Consider the following 27,717-nt stretch of genomic DNA (forward strand, 5'->3'; position numbering starts at 1 on the left):
TGAGTGCCTTTCTTGCCGTTTCCTCCCCCCTCCCGCTGTCTGTGTGCCTGCCCGCCCCCTCCCGCTGTCCGTGTGCCTGCCCGCCACCCTCCCGCTGTCCGTGTGCCTGCCCGCCCCCTCTCGCTGTCCCTGTGCCTGCCCGCCACCCTCCCGCTGTCCCTGTGCCTGCCCGCCCCCTCCCGCTGTCCCTGTGCCTGCCCGCCCCCCTCCCGCTGTCCCTGTGCGTGCCCGCCCCCCTCCCCTGTCCGTGTGCCTGCCCGCCCCCCTCCCGCTGTCCGGCGCAATATGCTGCTAATGCTCGTTACACTTGTCCCCAAGTCTCCGCTGCACATGATTATTTTCTCCTTTAGTAGTGCTTGATGTAGCGCTGCGGAGCCCTGCTTGGGTGACATAGTGCTTTTGAAGACAGGTTTAGTACATATGAGCGTGTTTTAGAATAAGAGGGATATACACCCGCGTGATCTCATCTATACACCTTTAGCGCCGATCCTTTACAGCACATAGAAACCTTTCGTCAGTCTCGCCGCGATGAATCACTCCAGGCGCCTCCAGACACATTTCCTGCTCCTGGTGTGACCTTTGTCCACGGAGGTGCGGTGCCACCCTCCGGTGCCTCCAGCTGCCGCCGGGTGCAGGGCTTTGCAGGCGGAGCCCTGGGGGCTCACTCTGTGCTCCCCATCGGGAGTCGGCAGGTTGGTGTGTTTTATCCACGGGGTTTGCGAGGGGCTCAGTGTGTGCTCGATGTGGCCCTGGCCGTGTGCTGCTGTAGGGCTGGGCTGTGGCTGGATATAGGGTCTGGCCGTGTGCTGATGTATGTCCTGGACTTGTGCTGATGTATGTCCCGGCCGTGTGCTCGCTGTAGGGTCTGGCCGTGTCCTCCCTGTAGGGTCTCGCCGTTTGCTGCTATAGGGTCTCGCCGTGTGCTGCTGTAGGGTCTCGCCGTGTGCTGCTGTAGGGTCTCGCCGTGTGCTGCTGTAGGGTCTCGCCGTGTGCTGCTGTAGGTCCTGGCCGTGTGGTGCTGTAGGTCCTGGCCGTGTGGTGCTGTAGGTCCTGGCCGTGTGCTGCAGTAGAGTCTTGCCGCGTGCTGCTGTAGGCCTGTGTGTTGCTCCTGCGGCGCCTCCTCCGGCAGGGGGGGGGGGGGGAAGGGGGGAATTGCTCCTTTGCCGGACCTGTGCTGGGGCTTCATACACAATTAATTCCTATCTTTGCTTTCTTCGCAAAGCAACCGATTTCAACAACTCCATTTATATATTTCTATATAACTAGTAATTTATATTTTAATACAATTACTATTATATTTTTCAAATATGCTTCTATCCAAATACACACTTCATAAACTATACGATCTATGTGCCAGTTACAGTACCAGAAATAAATGTATTAAAAACAAGCACTGGCATAACCAATAGGTCTCGCCTTTGGAACCTTATAAGTGTTTAGCCATGCAACAGTTGGTGTTGTTGCATCAAGGATATTCTGCTGCATAACTAAATACTTTTAGGGTCCAAAAATCGAGACCTATTGGCTATGCCAATGCTTGTTCTTAATTTGTCTGCGTTTGTAGGTATGACAGACTACAAATATTTCGGGGATATGTTATGTGACGCCACCTTCATTTTAATCAATGATGTCTGTTTGTAGGTCATATGTGATGCCATTCTTCATTTAAGCCCATTATTGCAGCAAGTTTGCTTTGTGCCAATGTGCACCTTTCTTTCGAATTAGTTGTTTTTAATTTACATTATGAAAATTTGGAGCTGGAAAAGTACCCCAGCACTTCCCACGGCACAGACTTCACTGACGCCGGACTTCATTCAACTCCATAAAGCTGAGCCATACTGACTCTTATCGCTCAAAGCTTGAAAATAAGTTAGGAACACATTTCACAGATCACACACTTTATTTTTAACAAACACTTCTCAAATGGGGACATCTTAAAATGTGTCCTTCATTAGCAATGCACCCACTTGACGGACACTGCACTTCATGGTGTACTATCTAAAAAAATATTATATGCAACATCATGCACATTATACGTTTGTTAAATTTTATTTCCATGAAAGGCTTTTTCTCCCACATTAACTGCAAATGTGCTTTTATTGCTATTGATTCTGGCACACCTTCTGAATAAGAGGTTTGGCTCCGTTGGTGGCTAAACATCCTGGGCTTTTGACTAATTCTTTGGAAGTGGGGTTGGTGCACGCCCTGTCTCCCTTAGGCCCGCCCACTCTGCGAGGCTGTCTTCCCACCAAGCAGTTGCAATCTGCAGTTTCCATTGTTAAACAACTCTCTCCACGGCAGGCTCGCACGGTGACTTTCACTTTGCCAAACACTGTTGCAGGCAGGAGGCGCTCACAGTGAGACAGATACAGAGCACTTCAAGCACGGCATTCACAATGTCATGCTTTTTAGGTTTCGCTTCGCCGAAAGCTGCGCAGCAGACTTTCGCTCAGGGCGAAAACTTTTGTTTACCAGTATGGCCAAAAGTCCCGTCTCTCTGTTCCATTGGCTAGCTCCATAAATGGAGGCTAGCCATTGGAAGAGAGAGGCGTCCGTCATTCTGCGAGGCGACTCGTGGGCGTTCATGAGATTTTTTCTCATCCAGACCCTTTTATCACGTCAGTGCGGCGGTGGGCGGGGATTATTTGTTTGGTCGTCCATATTTCTTTTGGTCATTCCACGGCCGACCACCGCCGGAGGAAGTCCAGGTCCAGGTAAGTGCTTTTGATTGATGTGGCCGTTCCCGCCGCCCCCCCTCCCGCTGTCCGTGTGCCCGTTCCCGCACCCCCCTCCCGCTGTCTGTGCTTTTCCCGCCCCCCCTCCCGCTGTCCGTGCCTTTCCCGCCCCCCCTCCCGCTGTCTGTGCTTTTCCCGCCCTCCCTCCCGCTGTCCGTGCCTTTCCCGCCCTGCTACCGCTGTCCGTGCCTTTCCCGCTCCCCTCCCGCTGTCCGTGCCTTTCCCGCCCTCCCTCCGGCTATCCGTGCCTTTCCTTGTTAATATTTCAGTCAAGACTCAAACATAAATCAATCAATCAATCAATGACATTTATAGAGCGCACTACATACCCGTAGGGTCTCAAGGCGCTGGGGGGACGGGGGGTGCCGCTACTGCTCGAACAGCCAGGTCTTCAGCTTCTTCCTGAAGGAGAGGTGGTCTTGGGTCAGGCGCAGGCCGGTCGGGAGGGAGTTCCAGGTCTTGGCGGCCAGGTAGGAGAAGGACCTTCCTCCTGTAGTCGCTCTTCGGATGCGGGGGACGGCGGCGAGGGCGTGGTTGGCTGATCGGAGGTGGCGTTTGGGAGCGTAGAAGTTGATTCGGCTGTTGAGGTAGCTCGGGCCTTGGTCGTGTAGGGCTTTGTGTGCGTGGGTGAGGAGGCGGAAGGTGATTCTTTTGTTGACGGGGAGCCAGTGAAGGTCTCTCAGATGTCCGGAGATGTGGCTGGTTCGTGGGATGTCGAGGATGAGTCTGGCTGAGGCGTTCTGGATCCGCTGGAGTCTCTTCTGGAGCTTGGCGTTGGTACCGGCGTAGAGGGCGTTGCCGTAGTCCAGTCGGCTAGTGACGAGGGCCTGGGTGACGGTCTTCCTGGTCTCGGTGGGGATCCACCAGAAGATCTTCCGTAGCATGCGTAGGATGTTGAAGCACGCCGAGGAGACGTTGTTGACTTGCCTGGTCATGGAGAGGGAGGAGTCCAGGATGAAGCCCAGGTTGCGTGCATGGTCTGTCGGTTTGGGTGCGGTGCCCAGGGCGGGAGGCCACCAGGAGTCGTCCCAGGCGGAGGGTGAAGAGCCCAGGATGAGGACCTCCGTCTTGTCCGAGTTCAGTTTCAGGCGGCTGGTCGTCATCCACTCGGCTACCTCTTTCATCCCTTCGTGCAGGTTAGCTCTGGCGGCGGCGGGGTCGTTGGTCAGGGAGAGGATCAGCTGGGTGTCGTCGGCTTAGGAGATTATGTTGAGGTTGTGTTGGCGTGCGATGGCCGCGAGGGGGCTCATGTAGAAATCAGATCGATTGGCCTTGTCAGTGCTTGTTGAATCAGTTCCAATGTATTTTATAATCTTAACATCAGTGGATGTCCTACACTTTACCAGGAGGTGCACATTTTGTGGTGTAAATAATCAGTATGGGAAGGTGAGTCTGTCATTGCCCTTCCCCGGTCAAGCCCACATTCCTCCACAACTCCAGTTGTACTTCATTCACAAAACATCTCAGCGTGGTTCAAGTGTGAATGTTTCCAAGTGGGCATGAATACCACCTGCTCACAGGGAAACCTTTGCTGCTGAAGGTGGCAATTCAGTTTCTCGGCCCTTAGCCCATCAGGTGGTAGACAAGCTGGATTCCTCTGTATCAACCCCTGCATAAGTACATAAGGAATTCATTCGCCCATAAATACAGCCGCAAACAACGTAGACACGTGGAAAAAAGACTTTGGTGCCAGTTGGTTTTGACAGGGACTTTTTAAATCAATCAAATAACTAAGCATGTAATAAAACACACACTTCTTCTGCGAATGAACTGCCAGGAGATTGACAAGATGCATTAAATCCTTCTCAAAACAGTGAAGTCACAAAACACACAGAGCAGAAACGGACTTCTCACGTGAAGCTCTGAGGCTGAACCGGTCGCTTAGGTTCCCTGGCAGGTCATCACCGTACGGTTTCCTTTCACAACCATTCCTGGTAAACATTTATGAAAGGATAATTCGCCCGTCCATCAAAAGGCCCCCTTAGGTTCCCGGGCGGAATGTAAGACGCGCAGCTCGCTCGCACGCGAGGGAGCCTGCTGAGGTGAGCATCAGAGAGGGAAAAAAAAGTAGTTGAACGTCAGCACCACCCTGGAGGCACGAGGCGCTGCATGTTCACGGCACCCGACCAGGGGGCACACATGCCTGAGCGGTGACCTTTCGCAGCAGCACCACAGATCATCCCTGTTGATGGAGGAGGCAAGTAAGGACAACAAGGGACACCCGACTCACAAAGAACCAGGGTACCTAAGCTTGCACACGTAAACCGCTAATTCCAATTAAAGTTTAGTCCAGAGGTTTTCATTCTGTTAAACACACAGCATGTCAGTCACGTTAGACGGTATCGCAGGGACGTACTCTTTTGCTCTTTCTTTAACGTGCCTTTTAAACGTTTTGTATTATGGTTTTAATTAACGACACAATATATTTTCGTACTACTGGTACAGCATGTGTTGCACGTCAATCTTAAATACATTTTTTTAATGGAATGTCTTCCTTTTTCGTACTCGCTCTTGCATGCACCCGCCTATTTCTTGTGGCCGGAGGGACTCTTCCCGGTGGTTGCTAACGCAGGCCTGTTGCCCTTTCTCCTTACGTGCTCTGCACTTTGTAATGTTGTATAGGAAGCTGCATGTGCAAGCTCTTGATATTGGAGTGCTCGATACTTGTGTCTTCAATGTCGAAATGCTTACTGTATCGCGTATGTGTCACCATTTAGCCACAAACATAAATGTTTCAGCTTTGTTTATTTGCATCAATAAATGTACAGATATCGCCACCATCCTTTTTATAAATCATATACGCTTTGTGCGAAAGTCCGTCCCTGCGCCATGGCAGAAGCATCCGTGTTTCCTTTCAACAAATGGCTGCGTAGTCCTTTCGCTAAATGTCATTCACCCACCTTAATTTGTGTAGTTATTGGTACTGTGATAACTATATGTTTCTTCTTCAGGGATGCAGAAGAAGCTGTATATGGGTGCGATGGCTACGACTGTGACTGCAGAGTGCTAGGGAATGCAGAGTGACTGCAGAGTGCTAGGGAGTGCAGAGTGACTAGGGAGTGCAGAGTGACTAGGGAGTGCAGAGTGACTAGGGAGTGCAGAGTGACTAGGGAGTGCAGAGTGACTAGGGAGTGCAGAGTGCAAGGGAGTGTAGAGTGACTAGGGAGTGTAGAGTGACTAGGGAGTGCTAGGGAGTGCAGAGTGCTAGGGAGTGCAGAGTGACTAGGGAGGGCTAGGGAGTGCTAGGGAGTGCAGAGTGCTAGGGAGTGCAGAGTGCTAGGGAGTGCAGAGTGACTAGGGAGGGCTATGGAGTGCTAGGGAGTGCAGAGTGCTAGGGAGTGCAGAGTGACTAGGGAGGATTAGGGAGTGCTAGGGAGTGCAGAGTGCTAGGGAGTGCAGAGTGACTAGGGAGTGCTATGGAGTGCTAGGGAGTGCAGAGTGACTGCAGAGATTAAACTAATGACAATGTAAATGACAATGCCATTTATTTATCTGTTTTCAAAACCAACACATAAATACAAATTTTGTCATTTACAATGCCAATAGCTCTAACTTTTCAAAAGGCGAAACCATTGCATTGTAAATGCTTGTTTTAAAGATGCAACAAAATACTTGTCCCTTGGCAAAAGTTTCTTATAAGCCAGTGTTGCCCAAACTGTGCGTTGTGTGCCAATTTTTGGTGGGCTGTGAAAGTTCATGCAATAAATAAAGATGCCTTTAAAATCTGTATTTATCTTGTCACATTTGCTGCGCTTCAAAGACAGAGGTCAACTCTCAGGCTATGTCTTCTGAGAAATTGCTCCTCATGTTTTTTTTTAACATGGAGATTAGTGTATACAAACTCCTCTCACCTTGTGGTTGGAGAAAGTAAAGTCAATTATGTGTCAGTCTTGATGGGGTACACAGTGTGTGAAATGAAAGGCTAAAGGATAAAATAAATTCACACAAAAGGTTAATGAATTTATCTCTACACAGCACTTAGACCTAGTGTTCCTGACAGAAACATAGGCAGATGACTCATCAGCCCCTGAGATCACGACAGCGACACCTGATGGTTATAATGTGTTTCGTCTCGACAGACCCAACAAAAGGGGGAGCGACTGGCAATATTATATCGAAAACATTTGCAAGTAGCCTTTAACCCAGTCACTGGAGGCAGTGATATTCAAAATTGAAGTCACAAAGACCCAATCATACAATTGGTTGCTTATCTATCACCCTCCTGGACCAAGAGCAACATTTGTGCGAAAAAGTAGCCAGTTATTGGAAGTTCTCCTTTTGAAAACTGACTTCACGGTCATTGGGGATTTTAATTTTTATTTGGAAAACCGTTCTGACACAGAAACTAAATATCTTTTAGATACTCTGTCAGGTCTTGGCTTAGCCCAAATAGTGGTGGGACCACACATCTTGCGGGCCACCTGCTAGATGGGATTTCCACCAACAACCCTAACATTAAATGTATCCACTCCGTGGCATTAACCTGGACAGTAAGAACAAGCGATATCCCCAGTTGGGGAAGTGTCTCCCAATCGCACTCAGATGTAATCGAATTTCCCATAATTTCGTCCTGCGTGTTACACGCTGGACGAAATCGCCGGAAACTCGACTACTTCGTTTTCGACAGTCAAAGTCTTAATTTATTCTGAACTGTCCCACAGAACCGGAATACTGAAATTATTGAAGACCTCAATAAGTCTCCTGACAAAGGGTAATGCCCGAAATGCATTGAGCACTAATTCATGTATTGAACAATGTTACTGAGGAAAGTGAAATACAATGAAACAAGAATAGAACAATGGAAAAGAATATATAAATAAAGAACTCATTCATAAAAGTTCTAACGGTGGAAGAGGTGTGGCGCAGCGGTCAGGCTGCCTGACTCCCGACCACAGGGTTCACGGTTCGATCCCCGGCTCCGGCAGCAGGTTAGCCCAGCACCATGTGACTCTGGGCAATAGCTTGTTTAATCTTCCTGACGGCCCCAAGCTCCGGGACACCTCTGTTGGAGGTGGCTGTGCGCTTTATAAATGCTGGCATTTACATTTGCATTTAACAAATAGTTCATGTGAATTTGTTAAACATCTTGCATTTGAGTGAGATTCGGAGAGGCTTCCTCAACTGGGGGATAGCGTTTGTTCTTAGTTATTTCATCCTCATACTCAGGAGGATTTACCCATTGGCACCAACGGAATTAATGAACCCATCTACCGTTTTACTACATAGTTCAAACTTTTACTAAGGAGTGCGACAGTCCAAGTCCCATTTGGATAATCTTATTAACCTGGACAGATCACTATGGAGTGATGTTGAACTTAAAATGCAAGGTAGCTCTCTTCCTATGGCACGTCAGCTGTACCGGGCTAACCGTGCGTGGCATAAAACCAAAGCTATCGACTTGGACTAACGACTATCACAATCATTTTCTATTAATAACAATCTAGATCAGATGGCAGAGGACTACTATAATTGGATCTGCTCGGCCCTTAACGATATTGTTCTTATTAGGGGTACGAACAAGAACAAAATAAAGATGTTTCAACCCTGGTTCGATGAATCTCTAAGAATCATCAAACAGGAATGCCATAGACAAGAACGCAAATGGCGTTCAGAATATAAGAGAGGAGAGGGAAAGGTATAAAATATGCCTAGGCAGCTATAAAAAATAGATTTTTGCTGCCAAATCTAAATATTATACAGTATAACTAAAAACAGCTACCGACGTACCCAAAACACTTTTCCAAACTATAAAAAATGGACTTCCCTAATGGTAACCAATATAGCAGTCAATAATCAAGTTTTCTCCGATCCCCTAGCCTGTTCTTTCCAGGAAAATTTTTGAATATCAATAAAAATTTCACCAGTCGCTACTCTTCAAATACATCTACAAAATTAAGCACTAAGTCGGTTAGCTTTGGACACTTTATGACCCTTTCAGTGGCGCAGATTGCTGAACTTATACCGAAGACCCCACGACCCATGCACCCCGACGATTGCTCATCTGGTCCCAGAAGTTATAGCAAGCCATCTATTTGTTATTTTCTCCAACATGTTTAACACAGGGACTTTCCCCATCTCCTGGAAATCAGCCTCAGTGCCTCCTCTCATAAAGAAGCCTAATCTCAACATTCTGGATCCAAACAACTTCGACCCATCGCCTTACTTTGCTAAATTAGCAGAAAAAATTATGAATTTCCAACTCTACTCCTTTTTTGAGGATAATCATCTTTTGGATGATATGCAGTTCGGATTCAGAGAAAATCATAGTACTGAAACTGCTCTGATTACAGCCATGGAGGAAATCAGAACATCCCTCGACAGAGGGGGCAATGCAATCCTTATCGTACTGGACCTCTCAGCGGCTTTTGATAGGGTAACCACGAGATACTGGCAGACCATATGCAGGATTTGGGGCATTGGGGAGTCAGCCCTAGCCCTACTAAAATCTTTTCTCTCTGGACAAGTGGTATCACTCAGAGAATAGAACTCATATCCATACTTCTCACCTTGCGGGGTCTCTCAGGGCTTCTCCCGATCCCCCACCCTGTTTAATCTGTATGTTACCATACGAAGCCAGAATCCAGTTTAATATGGCATGTATTACCCACAAAGCGCTCCACTACAAAACACCAAGGCATTTAGCCCAGAAAATCGAGATATCAGGGGGAAGCAGACCAGCTAGGAGTGCCAAGGAGATGATACTGAAACCACCCATCTTTCGGAAGAAGAAAACGTATGACAGAGCGTCCTCCGGAGCAGCCCCCAGAATCTGAAACTCACTTCCTCCATTCATTAGAAAAATTCCAAACACGGCGACATTCAAGAGGGAAGTGAAGATCTTCTTAATGAACAAATTCCTCTCGTAAACAAGACTTTCTTCTGTACCACTCTGGGTCCTTTATGTAGAACTCAATGGAAATACAAATCTGGACCATCTGGAGAGGATAAGGGGTACACCTCTGTACATTAATCAGATCCTAAATGTGTTTGTTGAAACTGCTAAGAAAGTCAGACATCGGAATCTAACTTATTTTAACAATACTATACATTTTGCTTTCTAACTGTAACACATGTAACTGTGAAGCGCTCTGATACCCTTGGGTCATGTTCGCGCTATACAAAACTCTATAAATAAAATAAATAAATGCTTGCCTCCTTGATTAAATCCTTTGGCTTGTCTCTGGCGTCATACGCTGATGACAAACAAATATTAGTTTGACTTGGGAAAAGTGAAAATGACTCTGGTAGCACTGTTAATGAATGCATGGGTGCAGTCAGTAAATGAATGGATAGCAATTGCTTGAAGCTTAACTCTACAAAAACAGAGGTCATCCAGTTCGTCAATACTCCGTCCATCTGGTCCTCTAACTGGTGGCCATCGGATTTAGGCCTGGGACCAATGCTAATTTCCAAAGCAAAGAATTTGGGGATTCTGATGGACAGGGAGCTAAAATACAAAGACCAAGCCTACAAGATCACTTCTTCCTCCTTCCACTGGCTTAGAATTATCAAAAAAAGCAGTGACCATTGCCTTACTTCTATCGTGACTGGATTACTGTAATGGTCTTTATGTTGGACTCCCAAAAGGTCCACTTAAGAAACTGCAGACCATTCAAAATGCGGCCGCACGAGTCATTAAAAAATGTCCTAAATCACAATCGGCTAAGTCAGCCATTAGACAATTGCATCGACTCCAGGTTAGCCATTGTATCAGTTTTAAGGCACACTGCCTAGCCTATAAAACACTTTAGGGATAGTCCCAGCCTATTTTAAGAAAAACCTTGACTGGTATATATCAGGAAGAACTTTGCATTCCGGTACAGCTAAACTCATAAAGGTTGCTGCCTTCAAACTTGCCACATGGGGTGTAATGAGCTTTTTCAGATCCACCGCTCTTCATTGGAACGATTTGCCACCTGAACTGAAACAGCATCTTCACTCCGTCTTTAGAAGGCAGCTCAAAACCTGGCTTTTTAATCAGTGACATTTTACAACACTATTCACAACACCGTCAACTCCTCTCTGCTCCGTATAGCGCAAAGACGCCCCCAGGCATTTGTGCGCTTCAAAAGTTACATAATTCATTCATAAATAGCTAGTAAAAAGAACTGTACAGATTCAGCACTTAGAAAAAGCACATTTTTGGTAATTTTGAAGTGTGATGGAAAAAAGATTTTTAAAAGATCAAAACAAAAACACTTTGCTCCGTGATACGCAAATGATAAATATTCACTGAAACCTGATTTCCACACATTATCATTTGTGTGAAATATGGTTTTGTCAGTAAAACTGTATGTCTGTGCCACTTTAGTGGCCTTTTCAGTGGAAAATGTGTTGTCTGTAAATGACAGTGCGCTGCCATACGGTTCATTAGTTAGATTAAAAAAAAGAAATTGCCCACCTCATGTCCATTAAAGTTAGGTGGGTCGCGAACGTTTGTGGTTCTAAAAAGTGAGTTGTGCTTACTAAAAGTTTGGGAAGCACTGTTTTAAGCAATATTTTGCTGTGAATGCCTTGTACAACTCAAACGTAATCTGTTGGCTCCTTTTCATTAGATTCTTCTTTGAGTTTACAGTTTAACTCTGCTAATGCATTCTGTTCAATAAATGGGTTCAAATCCCAGCTTCCTTATAATTTTTTTTAATATATTCTCTTAAAATACTAATTGTACAATATACACTGTTATGAGATGGTTTTATTATTGCTTGTTTCTTACACATTTTATTGTACCATTTTATTGTTGTACTGCTGTGCTCTTTTATGACAACATTTGGAATTGTACAATTGAGCCTTGCAAAACTTTGCAGCGTATACTAGATAACAATAGCCTTAGTCAATCATAGCGTTATACAATTATGCCCGACTGAACTGTCACTATATCTTCTGTGTTATCCAGTATGAAAGTATTGTTTATTCCTTCTATACACCCATGAGTTTGCTAGCTCTGTCTTTCAGTAGCATATCTGCTTACTCTTATTAAATCAATCAACTACACAACTCCGTCTCCTCCTCCTCCCTATTAAAATGGCAAATTTGTTTGCTTTACTAGTAATTTTTCATACACTGGTTGCATTAATGCTTTTTCATATACTCTCATTATCCTTCCTTATGCAATGGTCTGCAAGTGCTAAAGGGAACCTAATGCATTATCTCTGTAGCTTTTACTGTGTAATTTTCCTATTAACAAACTCATTCAGTGGGTCTCAATTCTGAGTCTTGTTGGGTATGTGAAAAGGGAATCAACCAGGAGGAAAAGCACATTCAATGTTTTTTAAATCGGAAGCACCTAAAAATCAAGAGTTTTATTAATGACTGGCCAAAATGTGTTTTATTCATTTCCTTAATTTGGTGTTTTAGAAAGTGCTCCTACTTTGCCTTCACCAGTACCATCTGCTTTGCTGCCTTCCCCCACTTCTAATAAGATGTCTGCTGGAACCAACAACCCAGAAGAAGCAACAAGAATTCTTACAGAGAAGAGGCGCCTTGCTCGAGAGCAAAGAGAGCGGGACGAGCAGGAAAGGAGGGAAAGGGAAGAAGAAGAAAGGTAAAACTTGAGTTTTATTCTTTCATCTGAATACTGTTTATTGTGCATTTTCAATTGAAACTTGAAGCTGGCTCGTACAGTGTATTACTTATTTATTAGGCCTTTGTAGTGCACACATGTTGTTCAAATTCAAACATTTGATAGGCCAGCCATGAGCAGCGAAGGTAGCCATGGGGAGGAGAAATGAAGTTGGGTAGCAGAGCTGGGAGTACCTATTTACCGGGAGAGGGGAAACTAGCAAATAAACCAGAGAAAGTTGTGACATACATTCTAACTCTTTTAAGCACACTGGAGAGGTTCTTCTACATAAATGGTTCAAAATGAAAGGCATAACATTAAAACTGTCTCTTTAAAGGAAGGGTGCTGGAACAGGGGCAACTCTCTTCCTTTACCACACCTACGTTCTAGCACCTATGCTGCACAGGACTAGCTCCAGTGGTGGTCATTAGAGCAGAGATGCTGCTCAGGTGGCTGAGCAAGTTCTTTGCAAGCAGCATTTAAAAAGAGTATTATGGCCTCGGGGACCAGAACTTACAGCTTGGAAACCAGAGGTAAATGGGCTCCAGAGTGCAACAGCTATACATATCAGCTCCCACCTTATTTTTGTGTCACTTCAAAAAGGCAAATATCCGATTGCCTTTTAAAGGTCCCCCATAAGGCATGGTAGCTGGCAAATTGACAGAAAACTGCCTCTACGGAGAGAAGCGGTACAAAAGGGGGTGGTGATGGACGGAGCATCTGAATCAATCAAAAAGTTTTTTGCATTTTTTTTTGCAATCTACGGAGAGAAGTCAGGAATTAACAGTGCTATTTTCAGCAACAAGGTTTTCCCAAAGCTGCTAAATAATTGCCCCCACAGGTTTTATTGAGCCAAACTTGGAGGAACAGCAGGAACAATCATCACTGCCACAGAAGAGTGGAGCTCTAAACGTAAGTGTTCCTCTCTTAGTTAAAAAGAGAAGCATGGTTATTTCTGACTTCACAGACCACAGTGTGCAAAGATTGTCCAAGTCCCCTTTATTATCAGAAAGATTTGTGTAGCCCAGTGCAGCTACAAAAATAGAGCGTTTGAGCCATGTTGTGGATGCTGTTTGTAATGCCCAGCAAAAGTCAGCAGTCTAGTGCTGAACCCTGTATCTACAGATAACACCCACCCACCACTGATGTCACTGGTCATGTGACACAGCATCAATAAAAGAGGCCGAGCGCACGTGCTCTGGTCCAGTTGCACCATACCTCCAGTGTGTCCTGCGTCAGTGCATGAGTGCCTGGCAGCATGAGGGCCTAGGGCCCACCGCAGCCCTTTACAATGACGACGAGGGTGTAGCTGTGCCCATGCGTGCCAGCTACAAAAAAAATTAATGGAAAAGGGAAGAGAGAGCTGCCTGCTGCACATAAGGCACACCCCCGAGGAAAGCAGCCGGCCGCCGCGAGGCCCACGAGGCATGTGAAGAGCCTCTGGCCTAGAGGAAAAGGAAGAGGTGATCGGGAGCTCACCCCGCACCTCCCGTGCCCAGCGTGTGTGTCCCCCTGCCTGGAGTGGGAAGAGACCAACGCGGAGCCCACCTGCGTGGCTGAACAGGCCCGTCGGCCAAAGGTGAGCCTGGCCGTGACCGGCAATGATAGCGGAGCCCACCCGCAGTGAACTGTGAATATTAGCTGTGCCCCAGCAGTTGCCCGTAATTAAGCAAGGCTCGCGGAGCCCACCCGCGGCCTGCCTGCAGCGTCTGCTGTCCCCCGCCCAGCGCAGCGTGTGAGGAGTGAAGCTGCCGGGAGGGGGAGTGAAAGTAAATCAAGCGGAGCCCACCCGCGATTGCAAGGGGAGGAAAAGCAAAAGTAATTAAGCGGAGCCCACCCGCTATAAATGAATCTTCAGCGGAGCCCACCCGCAGTGGACCGCTAATCGCTCCCCACCCCGCGCCGCGTGTGACGTGTGGCTGCGGCGGTGGTGGAAGGGAGGCGGTAATTTCGGCACCCGGCCGCAGCCGGTAACATCATCAGTGCAGCCCTGATAAAAGAAGACTCACCGCAATAGGAAACGGGGAGTCATCAAGCCGTGCCCGCCTGCCTTGCCGCACCCTTAAGCTATGTATGCGTGGTTGAGGCAGAGAACGGCCTGAAGACCAGCTGACACCCCTCCCCGCCGAGCAGCGTGTGAGCTTAAAGCTGCCGCGGGGGAGGAGGCATCTAAAGAAGATAGAAAACTGCCCAGGCGACACTCCACTGCCCGCGTGAGAACTGCGAGAAGCCGCCGCGGGCAGGGAGGACAAAAAGCACAGAGCCGCAGGAGCACCGGAAAAGTGGCGTTTGGCACCCCCCCCCCACCCCCCCCCCTCCCCCCCTTCCGCCCCCCCCTCCCCCCCCTTAGTGAAGGGAACAGACTGCCCACGAAGTAAGGAGCACAGGAGGCCGATCAGAGCGAGCACCCTCTCCCCAGCAGCCCGTGAACACTTGGCATACTGCGAGGGGCAGGGAGGGGAGAGGCAACCAAAACGCTCAGCAAAGAAAAGGAGCTCACCTAAGGGAACCGGACCCCAGCCACGAGCAGGAAAGCCTGGCAGCAACACGAAGCTCAACCAGGCTCTAGCCGGGACAAGTTGGGAGACAACACTGCCATCTAGTGGCCAAAGTACAATATTGCACTCGCACAACAGAAGACACTGGTAGCTGACTTCAATGCCACGAGGTCAAACAAGCATTGGACTAACACAGGGAAAGACTCCAGAGTCTACACAAGCCAAGGAAAAGATTTCAAAGGACAACAAGCCTGCGACAAGCCAAGGAAGTACCAGCTGCCACACAGTGACTGACCATAGCGCAGGAACACCCTGATGCCACAAGTGACGCACAGAGACTGATAGAAGACTACCTGCTGGCAGGTGGTTACTCGCAAGAAGAGAGGAACGCGCCACAAAGCACGCAGAAAGTTTGCCGCAAAAGACTACGAAGGGCAGCAACCTGCCCGCCGTCACGTCCAAAGAAATAAACAAGCCATCACACCGCCGAGGAAGAGTAAAGGTAAATGCGCAGCAGCGCGCCAGAAGCCCAAAAGAGCGCAAAGATAACCCCAGAAGTGCGCCAGGAGTGCAGCGACTCCTCACAAGACATTCAGGAGAACGCGCGACAAGTGCGCCCACAAGAAGATCACAAGAATCGCAACTAGCACCAACAGAAGAAGCATGACCAGGAGAAGATCCATGGAGTGGTGACGTAACCCTCCATAAGCAAACACCCAAGAAGCATCTACGCCACGCCAGAAGAGAAGACAGCGATGCCTAGTGGCCACAGGCCATCGCTTCAGCAGAATGGCGAAAGTAAGAACACCCCACACGAACCAACGATGGTTCTAGAGCCCAGCACCAGGAAGTGCGAAAGCACATGACGCAAATGCGCAGCAGTGCAGACAGCACTAGCCCAAAGCAGCAAGTCCCAAAGAAGACACGAAGAGCGCACCCAGTTGCGCACCGAAGCAATCAAACAGCGATGAAAAGAAAATGGTTGCGCAGTCAACCCGTAGCATTGAAGAATCTGCACAACAGCAACATGACCACTCAGCATGGTCACCAAGCACCAAGAAGCTCAGCACCACGAATCTTACCTGCCAGACCTCGCAGAAGGGACCAGCGTGAGGTCCAAGAAGTTCAGACAAGGCGCGGTCCGAGGACCTGGACCCACGAACTTCAACCACACAAACTAACGAAAGCAACAGGAAGAAGATGTGAAGGTCGTGACGCTAACCCTGGAAGTGAGTGACAAGAAGACAGTGTCCTAGAACTAGGACAAGACCAGGAAGACACGTGCAGAGTGCGCGCGCTGCATGGGGAAGCCTGGCCAGAGAAGATGAAGAATAGGGGACCAGGGTACGTCGCGAGAAGAGGAGAAGAGAAGAAGAAAGATTGGAGTGGCATGCCGCCACCGAAGAAAGGAAGAAAAGAAGAAAGGAGAAAGAACAGAGTGGCCACCGCCACTAAGAAGGAAGAAGTAATCAGAGTGGCACGACTGTCAGGTTAAGAAGAAGGAAGAAAGAACAGAGTGGCCGCCGCCACTAAGAAAAGAAGAAAAAAGCCACCCCTGCGGAAAGAAGGAAAGGGAAAGGCACTGGAACACCTGAGTGCAATGGAAGACAAGCCTGGCAAGAACAACGGCAGCGCAGACCAAAGACAACCACCTACGAGCCATCTATCCACATGGCGAACGCAGAAGCGAGCAAAATAGACTGTTGGCGACATCTACCTCTGGGGTATGAGCGGAAGATTGGATGGCGAGACTACTCAGGCCTCCGGAAGTTGAGGACCTGACCTACCTCGCACCAGCCCGTGGCAAACCTGGATCAGAGGCCTCAAGGGACTCTGGTGGCAGCAAGTCCCGCACGAGAGACAGACCTACTGAAGCACATCTGCAGGACCCAAGAGGATTAAAGCCTCGCGAGCAATGAAGAGAGTCGACAACTCAACCTTCAGGTGGAACTAGGACACAACGGTGAGGCTCGTGGAGCGCCTTGCTCATGGCCTGAAGGCTATGGTAGAGCAACACGACCGAAAACACCAGTCCAGTTGAAACCTGGCTAAGAGGTCCTCCCGGACATCTTGTGGCAGAAGAAAACCGGCGAGAGGGGCATCCTAGTGAGAGGGATGTTTGCACCTGCTCTATTCATCTGCCAAGAAACACACTGAAGCCTGCCCGAAAACATCACGCAACCAGCATGGAGAAAAGAAGCCGGAAGACAGACAACAACCACGTCATCCATCTCTCTTTAACTATTCGTCACCAAGCATAAGTCAGCAGTCTAGTTCTGAAGCCTGTATCTACAGATAACACCCACCCACCACTGATGTCACTGGTCATGTGACACAGCATCAATAAAAGAGGCCGAGCGCACGTGCTCTGGGCCAGTTGCACCATACCTCCAGTGTGTCCTGCGTCAGTGCTTGAGTGCTTGCCAGCATGAGGGCCTAGGGCCCACCGCAGCCCTTTACACTGTTGAAGATGAAGAGCAGTGATAGCCTATGGGCAACAACTGGAAGAACAGGGTGATCCAAACATACATTAGTGAAGAAATCTATCTACTTAATTTCAACTGTTAATCTGCTGGAGAATCTAAGGAATAGGCCCAAGGTTCTATTTAAGGAGGATCATGGAGATCTTGAATGTCTAGCTGTAGACATTTAGTAACAAGTGCATTTTGCTGATAACTTCCTCCATAAGATTACCCTCGCTAAAGCTCGGGGGATAAGAATGTAAACCAGAGGAAGTCCAAGGCTGCTGTTAAAATCTGCACATCAAGGCTGGGTTATGGTGAAATGTGCAAATGCCACAATTCACGTTAAAATGCTTTGATGCAAATGCTTTTGTGGGAGGTCTGATATACAGAAAAAGAAAGAAAAAGAGCAAAAGAAGCCATTTAGAACATCAAGTAAATAGGTCCCCAGGTATTATCGAGCTTAGGAGAAAGACTTATGATGGTTAAATAAGCAGGTATCCAGCAAGATCATCAAGTGAAAACCAACACTGAAGTGGCGTCTACATTATTTATGCTAACATTGGACTTTCCAAATAGAATGTGGCTAACACTCTTTAGCTGTTTGGTGTATTGAGAAGTAATGAGGAGTGAAATCTAAGGGACGTCATGGTTTATTTTTGCATGATGCTTTTCTTACGGTGAGGTAATGGGGTGGAATTGGGACAAATAGTACATCACTTCTCTTTGAAGTTTAAAACATATGGTTCTCATCTGGGAAAGTTTCTGTTGGTCTTGACAAACTGTTCTACACACAGAGTGTTTTTGTCTTTCATTTTGTTGTGAGACATAAACCAACGATGCCCTACAAATCTTACATTCAGTGATATCTTGGTGACCGTAAGAGATTCCAAAATATATAGATAAGTTTAAAGATGTGTATACAGTAGCTTTCTCCAAGTGCTGATACAGCTGAAGGTGTTAGAGGTGATCTCAGTTAATATTTGCCAGCCTGTATGTCAGGCAGAGACTTTGTAAAATAATGATTATTCTTGTGAAAAAGGGCATTCTAGTGGCAATAGAAGTACACCATATTATGGAGGTGACTATGATGGTGGGGTGACCCACTAATGTTGTGAACCGCACAACATAGCAAGGAGTCTTCTTGTTGCAGATCAGTTAGTGAAGCAGGGGCGGCAAGTGTATGAGAAGAAGAAGAAAGTCACAAAAATCCACTATCATGGACTGAGGAGCTTTGTGGAAGAGCATTGTGACAGGAGCACTCAGTTTGTATATCTGGAGGGATCAGTACAGCTGCAGTAGTGTGTGGAGCGTGGTTTCATTTCAGAAGAGATACATGGAAACATGCTTAAGATTTTCTTGGAATGTTAATTGTTTGGTACAGCCAAGGCAAATATTGAGTCCTTTGCAGTTATGCGGAGATTAAAGCTACTTAATTTTCCTGCAGGCGCTTCACCTGTGCTTATAAGAAATGAGATGATGCAAGAGCCTATGGCATCATATGGAATGGATTGTGTCTTGTGAGATGACTTATTTTAGGGGGGTATAATAACTCTTGAGGCATAGAAATTCGGTGATCAATCTCTCCTGATATGCAACAGACAGTTTATGCAGGTGTCTAATTGCTGAAGCTGGGTTGGGCCGATGTCTTTTATTCCAGATAACTTCTTGGGTCCCAGTATCGATGCTGCAATAGCCTTAAAGGCTCTTGAGCTGGATTTAGTAACATTTGCCTTGCAGTCACATGTGTTGCATTAGCTCCAAATAATGATACCAAAGGCCCTAAGAAGCAGGATTGATTTATTGGCAGTGCAGTGGTGCAGACTAGAGACATCAATTATGCATAACTTTGCTCTTTCAGTGTATTTTTATTTAACAGTTGTATATATTTCAATATTTAACATTTTGTTTTTAATATTTTTATTTTATATCAATGGCTGGGGGAATTAAACACTGCATCAATCTGTGTTCCACTTTTATTTCAAATAGAAATAACATGTATAGGATAAAGTATATCCTGAGAGCTGAAATTATATAAGGACTACAGCATGAGAAAGATTGTTTAGAATTTTTCAGATCACTCAGTGGTGTTATTAATTGAAATGAGTCATGAAATATAAACTGAGCTCAGAAGGACCCTGAATTTAAATTTGTCAACTGAAACATTTGGGAATACACTAGGGAAAGACATAAAAGGCTATTAGAGTTCCAATATGGGGACAGCAGATATAGTTTTTTGCTAGCAGGCTTTAAAGCCCTTCTTAAGGGAAGAAATGTATATTCCAGTCCTTGGTGCAGCTTCAGAGAGTACAGAGAGGTCTAAAAGAACAGGAGCTTTGTTATATGTTCCAGCGCCTTCAGAATGGCCAAAGCGTCTCTGAGACAAGACTTTAAACTCTGAGTAAAAAGGAGGCAGACTAAAAGCCCAGGATCTGGATCCAAAATGATACTCAATCAATGTAAAGGGATCCTGTGAACGCCAGCCTGATGAGCAATCTCTCATGGGAAATTGTATCAAACTCAGGTGGTATTTTCTATTAAATATTTCATTAACACTGAGAATCTTCCCTTCTTAATGGCGTCAATTGAAAAAACCCTTTGTCTGGGTCAATTGGGAAAACCTCTTGGCCTCTTTGCAAATTCTTTGATTCACCCTAGATTTTGCAAGACTTTTTTTTAGGAGTTTTACGAATAATTGTGACATTCAGGCTTCAGAAAATATTTCTCTTTCCCTTTTTATTTCTCAGTGAGCACCAAGCCCTTCACACAGTGAAATAAAAGTATGCATAACATTGATGGCTTCAACTCCATAACAGGGTTTAGGAGACAAAAACTCTTACTACACTGACTACGTGTGGCTCCTCTGCCCATGTAGAGATTGAATACACAGTATTGAAAGTGTACTGCGACTACTTAAGGTGTGTGCTTAGATTTAAAGTAGCAAATACAGAGGATTTTTGCATCAATAGAGACCCTCTACATGTTTAATCCAGTGTGTGCCCAGTGTGACTAATGGTGATCAATATCCTCTGGTATTAGGAGGTCTAAATTAAATACAGTTAGGACAAAGTTTGAAAAGAAGTGAAGCTGAATATGGCTGGAAAACTATTTGAGCTAATTAAAGCACTCAAGTGCAAGCCAAATCATTAGGCACCCTGCTCCTCAAAAAGACCTTGCTGACAGTAAGCATTTTCTTTGGAGACAGGAAAGAAAATGAAAAGAAAAACGGAACTCCCAATGACCTCATGATGCTGAAGTCCGTCCACACAGCACACAGACCGCTTGTCACATCAGACAAAGCAAAGTACTATACGGACACCATCAATAAAGCCACCCAGAGAAGTAGAACACTTTTCAAGACCAGTATTGCATAAGCCACTTGCAGAACGACCTATGCCTTAGTCCACAGAAAAATGCAATGCCATCATCCTCTTCTTCAGTGAAACAGTGAAAAGTTTTTAGAAGATCCAACAGCACATCAACAACATCAAGCCAGCTTCGTCTTGCACCCACATCTTGCAGCAGAATCCTGTAGTGGTCGGCTTTCAAAGCCCCATCTCTTGCAGATCTTTCCGACATACTCAACTCCCATAAAGCCACTTCTTATGAAGATGAGGTCTTAGATTTGTCCTCATCAGAGCTCTCTCTGGGGTCGCTCTCTCACTCGTACCCACCATTATCAGTGCCTCCCTCACTCGAGGCATCTCCACAGAAGCTCTCATGCATACATACGTACATACATACATAGTACCAAATACATTTGTGGTTATTTCTAAGGTCTTGCTGCTAAAACTGATGTTACAGAACATGATGATTAATATGTCCCCAGTACATCAAGAAGATCCAGGTATCTTTAATGTGTTACTGTGAGAATATCTGCAAATATTGATATGCTACTAAAATGTGGTTTATTTTGCTTTCTCAGTCTCTTGCCTTACCATTTGACTTGTTAACCTGAAGTGATATGATCCTACAGGTCAATTGGGATTAATCTCTGTAGACTAGAAGACCTGTTCTATAAAATCTCCATCAAAAAGTTATTTAAGAAGACTAGGTGGGTAAGGGGAGGTGGGGCAAGATGGCGATCGAACTAGTTTGCTATCTCAAGGTCTCCAACCTATAAAATGTAACAAACATGAAAACTTCCTAGAAAAGTGAATTCTAATCGAATGACTGTCTTCTCTTAAACAAAAACCCTTGTAAGACTGAATTCTTTTTGTAACTGACTCCTCCTAACAAGTTTGAAAATGGCTCAATAAACTTGCTCTACTAGCCTCCATACCATTTTAGAATGCCTTGCAGCAGATCCATGGGAAATTTTTACTGAACTACCTACCTACCCCCTACCCCTCCCTGCTCTACTCCTCTCCTCTTTCCTGCTACTAACCTTTGCCCTCACCTGTCCTTGCCCTAGTCCCCACCCTGTTTACCTGTGAAGTTCCCACGTCATTTGAGAGCTAGCTACTTTGTCTGATGCCCGATGGAGCTACCTGGTTTAGCTATAGGGGAGACAGGTCGGGGATTCCCTCCTTGGACATCACCTACCCAGTCGGTCTTTAGCCAGACTTCCTTTCGTCTCTCCTGTCATCTCTTTCCGCTTCCTCCCTTTATTTATATCTCTACTTCTCTCCTCTCTCAATGTATTGAGACTGATCTATTTTGTCTGATGCCCGATGGAGCAACCTGGTTTAGCTATAGAGGAGATGGGCCATGGATTCCCTCCTTGGTCGTCACCTACCCAGTCGGCCTTTAGATAGATTTCATTTTGTCTCTCATTGTTGTCTCCTCCCCTATCCTCTCTTTCTCACCTTCCCTGTTCCCTCCCCTCTACGCTCCATTTATTTTGCCCTCCATGTTATTTAAATGTTTCCCATTGAGACCTAGCTATTTGGCCATAGCCCGGTGGAGCTACCTGATAGCTATAGAGGAGATGGGCTTTGGGACTTCCCTCTCGACCGTCACCTACCCAGCCGGTCTTTGGGCAGATTTTCCTTCATCTTTCTGCCGTTTCTCCCTCCCATCCTGTTTTTCTGCGAACCTCTTCCCTCGACACTTGAGACCGAACTACTTTGTCTGACACCCGATGGAGCTACCTGGTTTAGCTATAGGGGAGATGGACCGTGGATTCCCTCCATGGTCATCACCTACCCAGTCGATCTTTAGACAGACTTCCTCTCGTCTCTACGGTTGTCTCTTCCCTTATTCTCACCTTCTCACCTCACCTCTCCCCCACTTCTTTTCTCTCTCCTCCCTCTCCTCTCCTAATGTATTGCTGAAGGTTTAATGTAATGTGTAATTGTTGATCTTTTTCTGTTATACTGTTAAACCACATTGTTGCACTTCCTTTCGTTCCTCCTGTTGTCTCCTACTGCATCCTCCCTCTATTTATGTCTCTCCTCTCCCTTCTCTCAATGTATTGAGACTGAACTTTTTCGCCTGATGCCCAATGAAGCTACCTGGTTTAGCTATAGGTGAGATGGGCCGTGGATTCCCTCCTTGGTCTTCACCTACCTAGTCGGTCTTTAGACCGACTTCTTTCCGTCTCTCCGTATTGTCTCTTCCCTTATCCTCCCTCTCTCTTCTCCCCTGCCCCCTCCACTACTTTTCTCTCTCCTTTCTCTCCTCTCCTAATTGTATTGCCTAATTTTGGGGATTTGTTGTGTTATTGTTGAACTTTTTCTGTTACGTTGTTGTTTCTCATGTGCAGCGCTCTGATACCTCCGGGTCTAGCCAGCGCTATATAAAACTCTTTAAATAAATAAATACAAAATAAAAATATAAATATGTATGCCAATGGAATGTCAGAAATGGCTTCCTAACAACTGTACCCTCCAAGGAAGATAACATCTACTCTACCACTGGTGGACTTCAGGACAGCAGTCCAAGCCTTCATGCTCTTCCAACTTGATATAGGAAACGCTGTCCTTTCTGGCCTACCCAGAACCAATGTCTGGCCCCTTTTGGATTCCAGGTCTAAATAATCATATCATCTTACCTCTCATCCTGAAGCACCTCTTTCACCTTCGAAATAGTCTGCACAACACATAAGGCCTACCACACCCCACTGGTAAGCTAGACTTGCATAAAAAGGAAAGATTGACTTGTAGCAAAATCTCCATCCTATGGAAGAGTCTAAAAAGAAAGGCAAAACTTTGAACGATCCTTCTCTTGCTTGTGTCCCAAGGAATCTAATCTGATCCCTAATACCATCAGGCTTAATCTTGATATACTATCTTTAAGGAATTACTATAAGGTTCATTTATTCAACCCCCAGCTGAGGAACTAGTGCCCTCACTTCTACTTCATCCCTCCCAACACCCAATTCACTACCTTCTTTGTGCACACCTTCTACAGATTACCTTCCCTCATACAACTCAAATGCAAATCTGTTACTATTGTGATACAGTTTCACATTGTTGAATTTAATTGTACTTCATTTGCAATACGCTCCTTTGCGCCTTGCAATCCCCTGCACCCCCTTCCTTCCATCCTGATTCCTTATCCCCTTGCTCTTTTTCTATCTAACAAGCAACTTGGCACGTAACCCCTTTCTTACATCTGCTACTATTGCAAGATCATTTGCCCCTTGTTGAATTTAATTGTTCAATGTTTGGTATATGAAGAGCTCTCCACTGCCCCTGTGGTTAGGTCTGGCACACTGTAAATACTATAAATAAATACCCATTGACTGACATCTTCAGCAGAGGACGTGCCAACCATGTCCTTTGACTCAGTCCTGCCCTCAAGCTACAGTAGCATCATGTGTAGCAGGGTGCAGATGGTCCATTGGGCTGCAGGGTTGCGCCTGTGGGTCATGATTCAAGAAAATGCTCCAGATGCAGCCTGGTTCCCCCCTCCAGTGTTGAACTTCTAAGCTTTATAGCTGGTAAGTGCTGAATGACTGTTGTGATTTGTGACAGCCAGGCTGTTTGCTTTGGACAAGGTCCGAGAGAGGTGTATGGTATAGATCCACTTGGGCTGATACTCGGTGCGGCTTGTTCTGTGTCAGGGAGTAAGACTTCTGTGATCTGGTGGCTGAGGGAAAAACCCTTGTGCTGAAAGATGTGGTGTCTTCTGGTGGCAGCGGGGTGGATAGGCAGTCTACTCACTGGTTACTGGGACCACGTGTAGAGGAGACAGACATATTTAGCCTATGTAGATTGATTGGACACAAACTAGGCAGGGAGATGTATGTGTGGGCGAAACACTACCTATAACTGTTGCATTTATTTTTTTAATATAAAGAAAGTCTCCAGTAATGAGGCTAGCATTGCATGTAATACATGTTACAAATCTGAATGTGCGAAGGGTACTACCATCTATTTAAGAGAAAAATTCCAAGACCCCATTGATAACAGGTGCTTTCACATCCACGTCCCAGGGCAACAATCCAATGTCCCCACAGACTCTACCTGGATGGACAATGACCACAGGAGACTCGCAATAGCAGGCTACCAAATATGACATTTAACTACTTATACTTGAGTAACCTAGGATATGACACCACTACACTAAGATTTCTTCAAGCTCCTTTCATATCTTAACCAAAGCTTACAGAGTATTGAAACTAGGATGGCTATTCTAGAGTCAACCTTAATGGGAACACAAGCAATCCTGAACAACATGCTATGCAAGAAAAGATCACATAAATGGAGAAAGCTCATATGATTAAGGAAGAAAAATCAATGAATTTTAAATTATCATTTGCAACGTAACAATCTACAGATCAGAGGAAATTGACACATCCGTGGTCTACGCTAACCTGTCAGATCAGATACAGAAACTGTTTAGTGGAATACTCATCATGTTGGATGATACTGAAATACTACCAGATCGAACCCATAGTCTAATAGACGTAGGCTGCTTGAGTCTGGGCCGCTCTATAGGAAGCTGACCTTCCTCTATTATAATGGAGCTGGAATTCAACACCATTGAAGGCCAGGGTTATTTTCTCAGGTCTCGTCCACGCTACTCCCTACTTATTCTGTTGGTTTTCTTTCCTATCCCATATTTAGTATTACCCTTACTCAGTAACTAGGTTCACTGAATAATTAGAATTCTGTGTACTCAGACATTTCAAGAGCAAACAGGCAAAAGGCCAACAGGGTGGAGGAACAGGAGACATCAGTTTTAAATAATAGTAGTGGCAGATAAAAACACTCCCTAATCTGAAGATCCCTACTTTAAACACTGCAGGCCTGAATTCCCTGCTAAAACGTAAAATGTTTTTGAACTAGCTAGAGGTTCAGGAAATGAGACTTTGTTCCAAGAAACCCATCTTCTGCAGCAAGATTTTTTTTTTTTTATACTCACCCTTATAGCCAGTCCAGTCCTTTATAATAAGAGGCGAGTTTAATGTCACATTACAGTATGAGGAAGACAGTTTTTGAGCTATAGGGGCATGCCCAACCAAGACAATCAATGCCACATCGCTTGTCTGAGCTACATATGGTAGGTGAGTGATATCTACATCAGGAGGAAAGAAGTTAAATGTTTTACCCGGAACATGTTTAAAGTAGACTATTTCAAACAAGACCACTACCACTTAAGGAATGCACATTTGCAATGCAGATACCCTCTGATGATGCAGCATATTCATACTTGCCTCTTCATTAGTGTAGGAAAGTAGGATCTGCTTCTTATGGTTACCTCCACTTTTTGCTTCATGTGATACTGTTTTTGACTAGTCTGACTGGGATCCTGCTAATCAGGACCCCAGTCCAGCTGCTTTCTCCCTAAACTGTACTTCATGTACTTAGGTACACTCCAGATTGGATACTGGGGTACCCTTGTCAGCCCCTAGTATATGGAGCCCATGTACCCGGGGCCTAGGTACCCGAGAGGCCTCCCATGGGCTAAAGCTTGTATTATGCCACCCATGAGAGGCCATGCAAAATGGAACCTACAGGACTGCCATTGCAGCCTGTGTAGGTTGGTGCATGGACTACTTACCGAAGATGTAGGTTACTGTATCTAAGGGTCACTACATTTAAAACCTATAAGTCACCCCTATAGCAGACCTTGATAATCCTGAAGGTAGGGTGCTTTGTTCTAAGTGAGAGGGTGCCACTGCATGAGCAGGACACCCCTGCAGCCTACTTAGTCCATTCTCCCAGGTTGTTAGTGCTGCAGCCATTTATGACATATGGAGTGGCATTATGCGACTGCGTGATGACCAACTCTAAAACAGCTGAAAGTAACCCTATCTTGTTTGGTGTCAAACATTGTGGAATTTATGATTCCAGCCCTCAGAAATGGCTTTGTGAGGTCCTTAGTTTTCCTGGTATCAGCATTCTAGTCCCGGTAAGCCCAAAATGGTTGCTGACGACCAGAGATATATTTCTGTCCTTCTGCTGCTGAGCCAAGCTCAAGCAGGGGAAGGCAGAACAATAGGCATCCTGTCACAGGGAGGTGTGACCACCTCCCAGACAGGATTTAGTGTATAAGGCCTGGGTGGGTGCGCTTGCCAGCGACCGAAAGTCTGCATGAGGGGCCCAATTGGCATCCCTGTGCATAGCCCAGTTCAACCCAGTCCTAGGAGCCGTTGGCTCCTGCTCTGGTGCGAAACTGGATAAAGGACATGGGACTAACCTCCTCACTGTCCAGACCCTCCCCTGGGATGGTCCCCTGAATCTGTCCAACCCTCTCCTGTGGGTACAAAAGGGCTCACCTGGCTGTAGGACCCTAGATTCGTCATGGACAAGATTCTGAACCAGAAACCACTGAGCTTTGACCGTCTGGACACTCTGGACTTTGCTGGACTTCGTTTATGCCCGACTTAGTCTTCCACTCCCTCCAAAGCATTGTCTGTGCACCATACAGATTTCCTTGTAGGACCTATCGAGCATCAATGACAACTGAAGATATCTCACTTGGAGTGAAGGAGTCACTCCCCTGCAACTGCAGGCATCACATCACGATTGGCCAGTCTGCTGCTCCTGAGCTCCTATGGACTCCGAAGGATCCAGCAGCACAAGATGTGGGTTTCCAAGTCTCTCCAGGTCTGAGCTGCCCTCTTACCCAGTTTGAGGTCAGAATCTCTCGTGGGGGCTGCAATACCTGTATCCCTGTGCACCGCATACTTTTGCAAGTGCATATGCTTGTTGGTGTTTCCAAAACAAATGCACTGGGCTGAGAGTAACCCCAACCTCTGGCACCATTTCCTACAAAGAACTCTGGCCTCCTCGCAGCGAGTGCTCCGTGGGCTGCTGCTTTGTGAAACTGCTTGAGGTCCCCGTGCGACCGCTGTGCCTCCAGCCTGTGGGTCCTTTTGTGGGTCAATACTGTTTTTCTTGGGCTCCCCTAGTTGCTCCAGGTTTGCCCTGACTCCCCTGTGTTTAGTGAGTCTCCTGCATCTTGCTGGACCGAACCATTACCTTTCTTGACCTTCTTTGTGGGTTTCTCTGCCAAGGCTTGTTGGTGCTCCCGCCGCACACAGACCCCTCAGCACTCGACATCCT

At 46.3% G+C, this 27,717-nt stretch overlaps 1 protein-coding gene across 2 annotated transcripts in view; it reads left to right on the forward strand.

Annotated features, from left to right (window-relative positions):
• The window catches only part of MAP7 (microtubule associated protein 7), an 810,320-nt gene that overhangs the window by 634,225 nt on the left and 148,378 nt on the right, over positions 1-27,717 (forward strand). For both annotated transcript variants that reach the window (XM_086927406.1, XM_086927405.1), the window contains one exon: positions 12,093-12,279. In XM_086927406.1, coding sequence (XP_086783532.1) covers positions 12,093-12,279 — 187 coding nt within the window. The remainder of the gene's footprint in view (positions 1-12,092; positions 12,280-27,717) is intronic.

This window comes from Lissotriton vulgaris, chromosome 6 (genome assembly GCF_964263255.1).
Source record: "Lissotriton vulgaris chromosome 6, aLisVul1.2, whole genome shotgun sequence".
Lineage (NCBI taxonomy): Eukaryota > Metazoa > Chordata > Amphibia > Caudata > Salamandridae > Lissotriton > Lissotriton vulgaris.